General features: G+C 40.7%; 1 protein-coding gene across 1 annotated transcript; it reads left to right on the top strand.

Moving 5' to 3' along the window:
* Positions 1-1,455: 1,455 nt before the first annotated feature.
* On the top strand, positions 1,456-10,337 carry LOC139125290 (uncharacterized). Its single transcript, XM_070691392.1, has 6 exons — positions 1,456-1,817; positions 5,488-5,606; positions 6,058-6,129; positions 6,642-6,768; positions 7,946-8,305; positions 9,991-10,337. Exons 1-6 carry the CDS (start codon positions 1,760-1,762, stop codon positions 10,158-10,160), a joined length of 906 nt encoding a protein of 301 aa, XP_070547493.1. The 5' UTR covers positions 1,456-1,759; the 3' UTR covers positions 10,161-10,337.
* Positions 10,338-10,592: the final 255 nt, after the last annotated feature.

Here is a 10,592-nt window from a genome sequence, read left to right as displayed (position 1 = left end):
GTATGTATGTATGTATGTATGTATGTATGTATGTATGTATGTATGTATGTATGTATGTATGTATGTATGTATGTATGCTTCCTTGCATTCAAGCATACATGTATGTATACGTGTGTATGTGTGTATCAGTGTATGTATGTAACGTGTATGCCTTCTTGTTTGTCCGTGGCAAAATTGAAATATACACATTGATAGAGACACGAAAACATGGTAGAGTACGATCATTGTATGCGTGGTAGGACCATAGTAACTACAGTTTCTGACGATGATCATATCCTACGATGATCCGACATGATGGCTATTTTATTTGTCTTGAAATCATGTCGGCAAAGCAAGACTACATTTCGGTTCAATATTTTCACCAGTGATTTATTATGTTAGAGAAGTACCGGTATGTTCTCTTTTATGGCATACCTTAGAACTGATCCATCCAGTGACTGAAAACTGTAAGAATCGATCTATTACGCATATGTTACATGTTTGTTTGTCGGTGACCCAGTCTTCAGTGCCAGCCAACCAGCCTATATCAATAAATTGTAACCTATGAGTTTTCATCGCTTTTAAGGAATAGAAACGTGGTTAAGTGTAAATAGAGCATTTATAAGAATTTTGGGGCAAAACAGTTTTCGAGCGGAAAGTGAAAGCTGTTCCAAACTGCCTCCATCACGATTTGAAAAACGCCTCTCCTACCAACAATTTTAGCCTCTTACCTCCCCACAAGCGAAACTCTCAAATGCCCTCTCCCCCCAAAAAACCCGCCCTCTTCCCACGAAAGTTCCCCACTGCTCTCTCACCAATACATGACTTTGTCCTTCCCCACAAAAGTGTTTTATCTTTAAGGTTCATCATGATGACTTCACACACAAAAATGTTCCCGCGCACTGACATTATAGAGCTGCAAGCCCTCTCTCTTGCCCACTGATATAACGAGACAAATGCCCTCCGGTCAACGAACTACTTGCAAACGCAACTTTTTGCACGAAGAGCTTCATTGGCAGTTTAAACAATTGGGCCTGACAGAAATTGAGCTATCTGACAGAAATTGAGCTATCTGACAGAAATGGAGCTATCTGACAGAACGTGAGATAGCTCAATTTCTGTCAGATAGACAGAAATTGAGCTATCTCACGTTCGTCAAGAGACGCACAATATTCGCAAAGTGTTTGTTATATTGTTGGTGGAGGTTTTTTACTTTCGATGTTACGGCTGTTCCAGCATTTTCATGAATTCTGGTGTAGTAGTAATTACTAAGAGTATTGAATTGAATGGCTTTCATGAGTTGTAAGATCAAAATTCTTTGCTTTAGTGTGTAGGACTTATTTATTATCTCCTTGTCAATATTACGACACTACAAGTTTAAAAGCGTCGTAAGAGCAGACTGGCATGAGCTTTTAATCCATATTTGTTTGTCGTGAAATAGATTACCTTGTAAATAAATAAACAAACTATATAAGTATGTCAAACGTCTTTTCAAAAGCATATTTATTTATTGTGTAATTTATATAAATCCTAAAAATCCTTTAAATCATTGAGCAGAAACTTAACTGTCAAGAGACCCGGGAATGTTTACAAAGTGTTTGTTATATTGTCGGTGGAGATCTTGACAGCTTCTTAGATATAAGGGTCTTTTATTAGATTATGCCACTTTGAAGCCATCGCCAACAATCGCGGGGAGTGTGCGAGACTGGTACGTAGTGTTTGTAGTCTTAGTCGAGTTTGGAGACTGCAGTTGGCAGAGAAACAACCGTTACGACTAAACATGGACAGGAGAATCGTCTGCGTGTTTGTCGTTTGCCTCCTAGCGACATTTTCAACAGGTAGTTCCCATTGACAGTGAACTTGACGATTGTAGACCTATGGTGACTTTGATGGTAAATGCAGTGACGAAAATGTTCATCATATACAAGGATTTCAACAAGGCCTAAATTACTTTACTAATCTTCTATCCATGGCAAAAGGCACCTCGATGTTAAAGTTGGAAGCGCTCAAAATCCTACAATCTCATACAGTTCTACGCTCTGTGGACATCACTCCTGTAGAGAAATATAGTTAAAGATAGCCTTTGTGGTCTTATAATCGTAAGAATAATTGCATTATTTATTTCAAATATGAAAGGGGGTGATTGAAAGTTCCCTTCAACGTAATAACAACGAACATGCGAAAATTTCTAACACTGTATTACCGAAACTGTATGTCCAAAATATGACATTGACTACAAAATGGGTACGCGGCTTCTCGAATCGGGTGGGATTGCACAAATTTTGGAAGAGCTCAATGGTGGTAAGGCATGGCAAACTCATTATACTTATCTGGATTTCACTCCAAGAATTCAGAACATGTTTCATTTTTATTGACACCGTGGCTTGTATTTGGTACGTAAACTCACACACTGAACGAGCGAATTTTTGCTCTATCGCAGTGAAAGCAACTTGTAATTTTGAACTGCGCTGGCTGCGCAGCGATGTCCGGTAAAGTTGAAGTCAGCAATAGCAGAGGAATTGATAGTTCCTGCGTTTTGCTCTATCTGCAACTCATTTTCTAAACTACATGTGAACTACATGTTCACATGTCGATTCATTTTTTATCTTCCCATCATTCATTTTCAAGACTAGGTGAAATCATTGTCTTTGAACTCATTGAAGATAGTGTATGTTTCGCTCATTTATGCCTATTCTAAGTGATTGCCCAGGCTACACCGAGCTTGCATGGCCATCATGCCGTCCATTCTCTACTCGGACCGTGTATATATTTACTGGTGTATTTGTTTTTCGTGTCTATGGAAACCGTATTGACCCACATATGGGTTCGCCAGCTACAGGTGGTATGAAAATCTCATCAGTCGCCTACTACAGCTTGAAGTATTTCTTGGAGATTTATTGGGAGGTATTAAAGCACTTATAACGTCTCGTAAAAACTAAATGGCAATGTGGCGTACACAGTAGAACGCACCTTGGGGACAGATATTCGAACTCTCAAACTTTTACAATTCTATTCTGATTTAACTCTTTTGGGAACTCATTTTAAAGCTCGTGGTGCAAAAAAAATTTTACCTGCTTAGATTTTCGGAAATCGAAAATCTTATTTTCTCCATAGAGTTAGCACACAGGGATAGCGGCAATTTTGAATTTAAAATATGTTATTTGTTTCTTTAGCACCAAAATTTGCACGGTGACCCCCGATTTTTATTTTTGATTTTGAAAGAGAACGGTTGCGCAGAGTCTTTCATTTTCGAGTCGCATACTACCTTAAGGCAATTGAAACCGTTTTTCGAAGACGCTTATCCATGTCAATAACTCTTCCCCCAAAGTTATGTCTTTTGTAAGATAATTTTACCGACAAGCTGCTATAATAGCAGAAATTTATTTAGGGTGGAGCACATTAGACTACGGACGTCTCAGACCTACTTTTTAAAATTATAGCCTGACAACTTGAAGTGGAATATCTTGTGAATACCAGCAACACGATATTGGACTGTGGTCTGGCAACATGCACAGCAACCTTCTATTGGACATTTTCGGTTGAGCGAATATGGTCAATAAACAAGGCCTTTTACCTGTTTGATGTTATATTTGCAGTGTTTGTATTACTTTGCTTTACAAGCGCAGTATGTGCCAAACAAAACCAAAATGAAAAATCAAAACGTAGTGAATTTTGACACTCTGGCCTGAAATTCAACGGTACGAATCCAAGGGATATAAACTGGTTTCAAGAGGAAGACAGTTTATATCTCCCTCCCTAACCCCCTTTATCAATTCGGGGGCGGGGGGCTTATCGCCAAATAACTCCTTCCCCGTCTTTTACCTTATGAACTGCTGACGGGTTATTTGGTCAGGGCGATAAGCCCCGACGTTGATGATCGGTAGAATAAATTAATGGAGGGGATTAGGGAGGGCAATGAACAGATTTGGACTTTTGTCTTAGAAATACAATACAGAGATAGCGGGAGTAAAGTAATAGGCGCACACGACAGAGGTAAGGCTTGTATAATGAAAAAAATAACACCGGTACAAAACATTTATTAATCATAGCTCCTACTAGAATATTGCTCGTAATATTCTGTGGGAAAACACACGCCCCCACTCTATCCACCTATTTTAAGCTTACGCTGGTAGGCCAGGCACATGACGCCGGAACGGAGGTCAGGGATTGCGCACAGCTGACAGTTTGATAACTAAGCGTGCTGCAATAATTTTCTTTCCCCATATTCGGTAATTGTTTTTGTCCAATTCGCCTGCACCATGAAGAGTATTGCATCTCTGACGTAATGTCAGGGGGGATGTTTTATGATTTGCAAATTCCAATACGTTGTTGGCGAAAAAGTTTCCACCGATTTGCAGCGGGTTTCAATAGAATGTTTTCCAGGCGGAAAATGTACATTATACTACGGTAGGCGGCGAACAATTTGGCTTGAAAGTCCCGGCGGGTGAGCGTATGGGCAGGGGTGTTCTACGTGCTTCAGGATTATTGTGAAAAAAATAACCAATTTTGATGCACTTACATGTAATTACAAAGGGGAAAATGGCCGTTTTGACTGTATTTTTTTCCAACCGATATTTCAAGTACATATCATAATCAAATCTTCAAAAAAAAAGTCAAGTTTTGTTCAATACGGAATTTAGATTGAGACGATTGATCATCCTACCGAGAAATCACAGGTAACCCCTACCCCCTTCATTGGCATACCTCGCTTTGGCTTCAACGCGTAGTGGTCTACGCATCGTTTCGTTATTCTTCGGTACAAATAGTCACTGTGACAAAAACAAACGTCTTTCAAACAGTTTGTCAAAATCACGCCCATAAAAATTGTAGATCAAGATAAATGCATCATTTGGTATCGTCGCTCAAAGGGCCGGCTAGCTTTCAGACACGACGTAAGAATAATTGCTGGAGGACTGGACACTACAGTCACGTGGGTTTGGCCGATCCCAATCAATCGATAATTTCCATGCAAGGCCAACAATGTTTCTCCTAACCCTCCAGCCGTCGAAAATCCTGTTATGCCAATTTTGCCGGCCGCCTGGCCCCTAATGAAAACACTTGTTTGGCAAATCATGAAAAGATGAATTTACCACCTGCAGGACCTTGAATGAGATGTTTCCATAGTATTGCTACGACGGGGTACGTTGAACGCGAAGTTTCTCAAGTACCAACAAGTGTGTGGCTTACTTGTATTATTGAGTTTTGTTTCTCCAAATAACTCAGCGATGTACCCTGGATGATGAATTGTCAAACTGCCCTCAGTGTGTTTCACTTATACGGTGTGCTATATGTTTCCCCTCCTCTCTCTCTCTCTCTCTCTCTCTCTCTCTCTCTCTCTCTCTCTCTCTCTCTCTCTCTCTCTCTCTCTCTCTCTCTCTCTCTCTCTCTCTCTCTCTCTCTCTCAACTATCACACGATTATTGAACATCATGTTGTCATTTTGTTGTCCCTTGCCTTGAAGTCAACATCTCAATCTGACACGTGACCTTTGATTCTGTTTCTTCTGAAGTTGTTTCTGGCAAGAGCAGCAGTGTGGAGGACGCCGTGGATAAGTGTTACGAATGCAAATACCAAACCAGTAACCTGAACTGTAGAAGGGACGTGGACAAGAGTCAGTGTTCGAGTGGAGTGAGTATTAGACAGACATAGATAGGTGAAAACCAATAGCACAGACGGCAGGCTAGCGGACACTGGAAGACTGACCAGAACGACAAGACGTGACGAGTTTCAAGATGTAAAACATTAAACTTAGGCAGGCATACATACTGGAGAATACGCCGCAGGAGTCTCGGTCGCAAAGACTATCTGTTTTTTTGTTCTCGGCGAACATCTATATTTTTCAAGAAAATGAAATAATTGGATACACGGAGTAGTTAATTATAGATACTGATAATAAATTTCATTTTGATTGACGCGATGGTGTACAATAATACCGATTTTAAATAATTGTATTTGAATACAACTTGTTGAGTGACGTCATATCACGTGAACCATCTCTGATTGGTCAATATTTCTCAGGTGGGTCCATATAAGGTAATTAAACTGTTTAATACAGATAATTTGTGTTACTTATTCTCAGCGTTACTGTATGACTGTTTATCAAGAGAAAGACCGCCAGGTGAAAATCAGCAAGGAATGCAAGAAAGCCAAGGTAAATAGCAAAGAGATCGTACTTTATATATGTAAAACATTCCTGTGTTTATTTAGATCAAGTTTTAAAGGAGAGAGAGAGAGAGAGAGAGAGAGAGAGAGAGAGAGAGAGAGAGAGAGAGAGAGAGAGAGAGAGAGAGAGAGAGAGAGAGAGAGAGAGAGAGAGAGAGAGAGAGAGAGAGAGAGAGAGAGAGAGAGAGAGAGAGAGAGAGAGAGAGAGAGAGAGAGTTTTCATATTTACTGCAATCGTCCGCTCGCACGGGTCCGTTACTTCCCAATAAGTGGAAGCATCCAGCTGCCCGGACAAGGAACCTTGCCAAGCGAAGATGATTCACAACTAACAGAACCGAGTCCTTCTGGATACATGTAGTTCTCTTGCTAAACAGAAACGATTTCAAAATTTTTCATACTTTTCTACTCCTATGTCGTTACAGTATAGTTTGGTCTTAAATAAGGCATATGTTTGTACCGAGCTAGAAGTTTCATCTGCAACCATTTGCTTTCGATTCATAGGACTGTCTCAAGTACGAAAACAGAAACGACGCCCTCTGCGACTATGGCCTGGTGAAGAGCAAGTGTCGATATTGCTGTAACGGTGAACTATGTAACGAAGGAGTCGAACGATATCACGAACTGTACGGTCAGTATTTAACTCTTTGGAGCGCTAAAGTCAATTTTGTCTCCTTTAGAATATATACTCCAGTCCATATTTTTCAGATTTTTGTCAAGATTTTGATAACAAACTTTAGCAAATGAAATATTATGTCCATTTGGTCCAAAATTATCAAAATATTACAGAAAAAATCATAAAAATTCGAAAAAATGTTGCACTAAAATTTTGATGGAAACAATTACAGCACTCAAAGGGTTAACTCAGGATCTATGGTTCATCAGGATCACTGTAATTGTAATTCTTTCGCTCCTCAGTCACCGATTCTCTGTCCCTATCTATTCGTTTTACTTTCAGCAATCGTCTGCCACCCCAGTGAACTTTGAACCTCGCAATTAAATGCATCCCATCCATCGACAATTCCTTACATTTCTCCTACTTTTCTGGCTCAGTGGCGCTGTTTGTCGATGTCACCACTGTCGCTCTTATGTTATTGACGCGTCTCTGAAATCTGTCTTGTTACATGCACGTGTGGATGGATGGACGCATGCATGCATGCATGCATACATGGGTGGATGGGTCCCGGGTGGGTGGATGGGTGGATGGATGGATGGGTGGATGGATGGATGGAGGGATGGAGGGATGGATGCACCTGTGGGGGAGTAAAATGACGATGAGAATACTCTGGTGGTGGGGTTCGAGTTAAACTGACGTCGAAACAGAAGGGAGTGATTGGGTTCAATGTAAAAACTAAAGCTGGTTTATTACAATTCGAATCCAACAACAATAACAAGTAACACCAGAGTAGCAAGGCTTTCCAGCCATGCTATGAAGCATCAGCAACCTCTAAACTAAAAAGCGGCAAGTCCCTATCCTACATCGTGATAAGGAACGTTGGAAAAACACCAGGAAAAATAGCAAAGTTATTTGAGCGGGAACATACCGAACTCTGATCGGATGAAACAAAATGTCTGTGATTGGCTGAGAGTTTATATCTCAGGATCCTGGTGTCTCTGTAATGAATAAAGTTTGAATTACATCTAACTCATCCAAAGTACGTGCGTCAGTCTTTACGTACGTGCATACATGCCTGAATGCATACATTTGTGAACGTATCCCACTGAGTACCTATGTACGTTCAGGCGTGATATGATATATATAATCCGTCATTCGAATTCCGTTTCTTCTTTCTTAATCTCCCATTCAGATGGCTGTGGCCCTTGGAGTGCATGGAGCCCGTGCCGCAATTGTAGGCGTACACGCTCTCGTGTGTGCGGCGATGACTGCAGCGGCAGTAAAAGTAAAAAGAGTTGTAAAAGCAGCAAGAAATCCTGCAAATCCAAATCCTGCGACGATTCTGCCAGGGCCCTGGGAGACGATGACGTCCGGCAGCGGAGAGAGGCAAGCGACGAAGAAGACGACGAAGAAGAATTTGTCGGAAGTAACGCCATGGAGGTTACAGACGACGATGAAGTTATGGTGCCAGCGAAAAAATCTTCATCCAAGGGAAAATCCCGTAGCAAAGAAGAAACAGTAGAGTATGAAGAAGACGACTGCTGTAAAAATAGTAGGAAACAGATACATAATCGCAATTATCGATAGATAGATAGATAGATAGATAGATAGATAGATAGATGATAGATAGATAGATAGATAGATAGATAGATAGATAGATAGATAGATAGATACATACATACATACATACATACATACATACATACATACATACATACATACATACATACATACATACATACATACATACATACATACATACATACATACATACATACATACATACATACATACATACATACATACATACATACATACATACATACATACATACATACATACATGCATGCATGCATGCATGCATGCATGCATGCATACATACATACATACATACACATGCATACATACATACACACACATACACACATACATACATACATACATACATACATACATACATACATACATACATACATACATACATACATACATACATACATACATACATACATACATACATACATACATACATACATACATACATACATACATACATACATACATACTACATACATACATACATACATACATACATACATACATACATACATACATACATACATACATACATACATACATACATACATACATACATACATACATACATACATACATACATACATACATACATACATACATACATACATACATACATACATACATACATACATACATACATACATACATACATACATACATACATACATACATACATACATACTGCCTAGGTACCCATGGGCCCAACCCAATGGATAAATTGGGAGTATGGCTTGCTCAAGGGAACAACACCATGCTAGAGTCTGAATTCACCATCCTCTGTTACTTTGGACCTACCGGGTCTCGACGTCACCACCTTACGATACCCTGACCACTGCCCCACGGTGCCTCTCCTTTTGCAGCATCTTCACGAATATTGTTTATCTATAGAGATTCAATATGTCTTTGACTCACTTGCAAGTCGAAGTTTGAAAGCTTACGTCAACCTGCAGGTGCCGCCAAGTAAGCTGTTCGTGCAAAAAGGTGTTCGTGCGCAATTTTTCAGCGGGCGGGCAAATTTCAAACTAATCAGCGGGTGGGGAGAAAAGTCAGTATTTAGTGTGGGCGGGGAAGAAATTTCATTTTTTCAGTGGCGGGGAGAAAATGTTTGACAGTGGGTAACGGAAAATACGGAGAGGGAGGGGAAAGTCGTGCTTGATAGAACTTGTGGGGAGATATAGCGCCTACTTAGAGGGCGCAATGTTCTGAGGTACAGTACTAGCTGCTTTCAAGGTTTTGCGCTATATGTCTTTGATTGCCTAAAGGACATTAAGTGGGCAATGGGAATGTCAGTAGTGGGGAGAGGGCAGTGGGGAGCTTGAATTGTTGTGGGGAGTGGGGAGCGGGCACCCATAGATACTGGAGGGCAGTGGGTGTCAAAATTCAGCGGGAGGGCATTTTTCCCGTGTATGCAAGTGGGAGGGCAGTGTACGAACAGTTACGAACAGCTCTAATTTCCCCATTAAATTTTAGGTCAAGGTCAAAAAAAGTAAAATCGGTATATCAGCCTTCAAAACATGTTTAGTGATGATTTTGCGAAACTGATGAAATCTACCAGTTGCGGCACCTGGTGTGCTTGCTTTTTTGTGTCGCCTTTAAATACGGATAATCTATTTTATCAAATCTTTGGATTCTTTCCAGGCTGCTACGATTGCGAGTCCTTCCAGATCGTTGACTTCTTTGACAGACTTGGACTCGTTAAACTCTTCGACGACCACTGTTCAATCGTCTCCTGCCCTTCAGATCAGCCCCTGTGTCAGACAGTTTACGTCTTCGACGAGGAAGGCATGCCGAGGGTGACCAAGGGGTAGGCTGCCCTCTACGTTCAATATCTTGCTGTCTCCTCGTTACTTTCACTGAAACAAGTTTCCGGCGAAAGGCCTTCGTCAAATATTGCAGAGAATTTTTACTGAAAGGCAACGAGTGGGTAATAAGGAATTCTCCAAGCCTAGTAAGATTGATGCAATGTATTTCATGAGCTGCCAGCGTACATTATGGGAATCATGCCAGATCTTTAAGATGTCCGTGCATCTCATATTTTATTTGCCTATGTCTGTGTGTCACTTTTCTTGCTTATGTTCTCTTTCTCTATTTCTGTCCGTCTGTCTATCTGTCTGGCTGCCTGTCTGTCGCTCTCTCTCTCTCTCTCTCTCTCTCTCTCTCTCTCTCTCTCTCTCTCTCGCTCTCTCTCTCTCTCTCTCTCTCTCTCTCTCTCTCTCTCTCTCTCTCTCTCTCTCATTCTG

This window comes from Ptychodera flava, chromosome 3, assembly GCF_041260155.1.
Source record: "Ptychodera flava strain L36383 chromosome 3, AS_Pfla_20210202, whole genome shotgun sequence".
Taxonomy (NCBI): Eukaryota; Metazoa; Hemichordata; class Enteropneusta; family Ptychoderidae; genus Ptychodera; species Ptychodera flava.
This window is presented reverse-complemented; position numbering and strand designations above follow the sequence as displayed.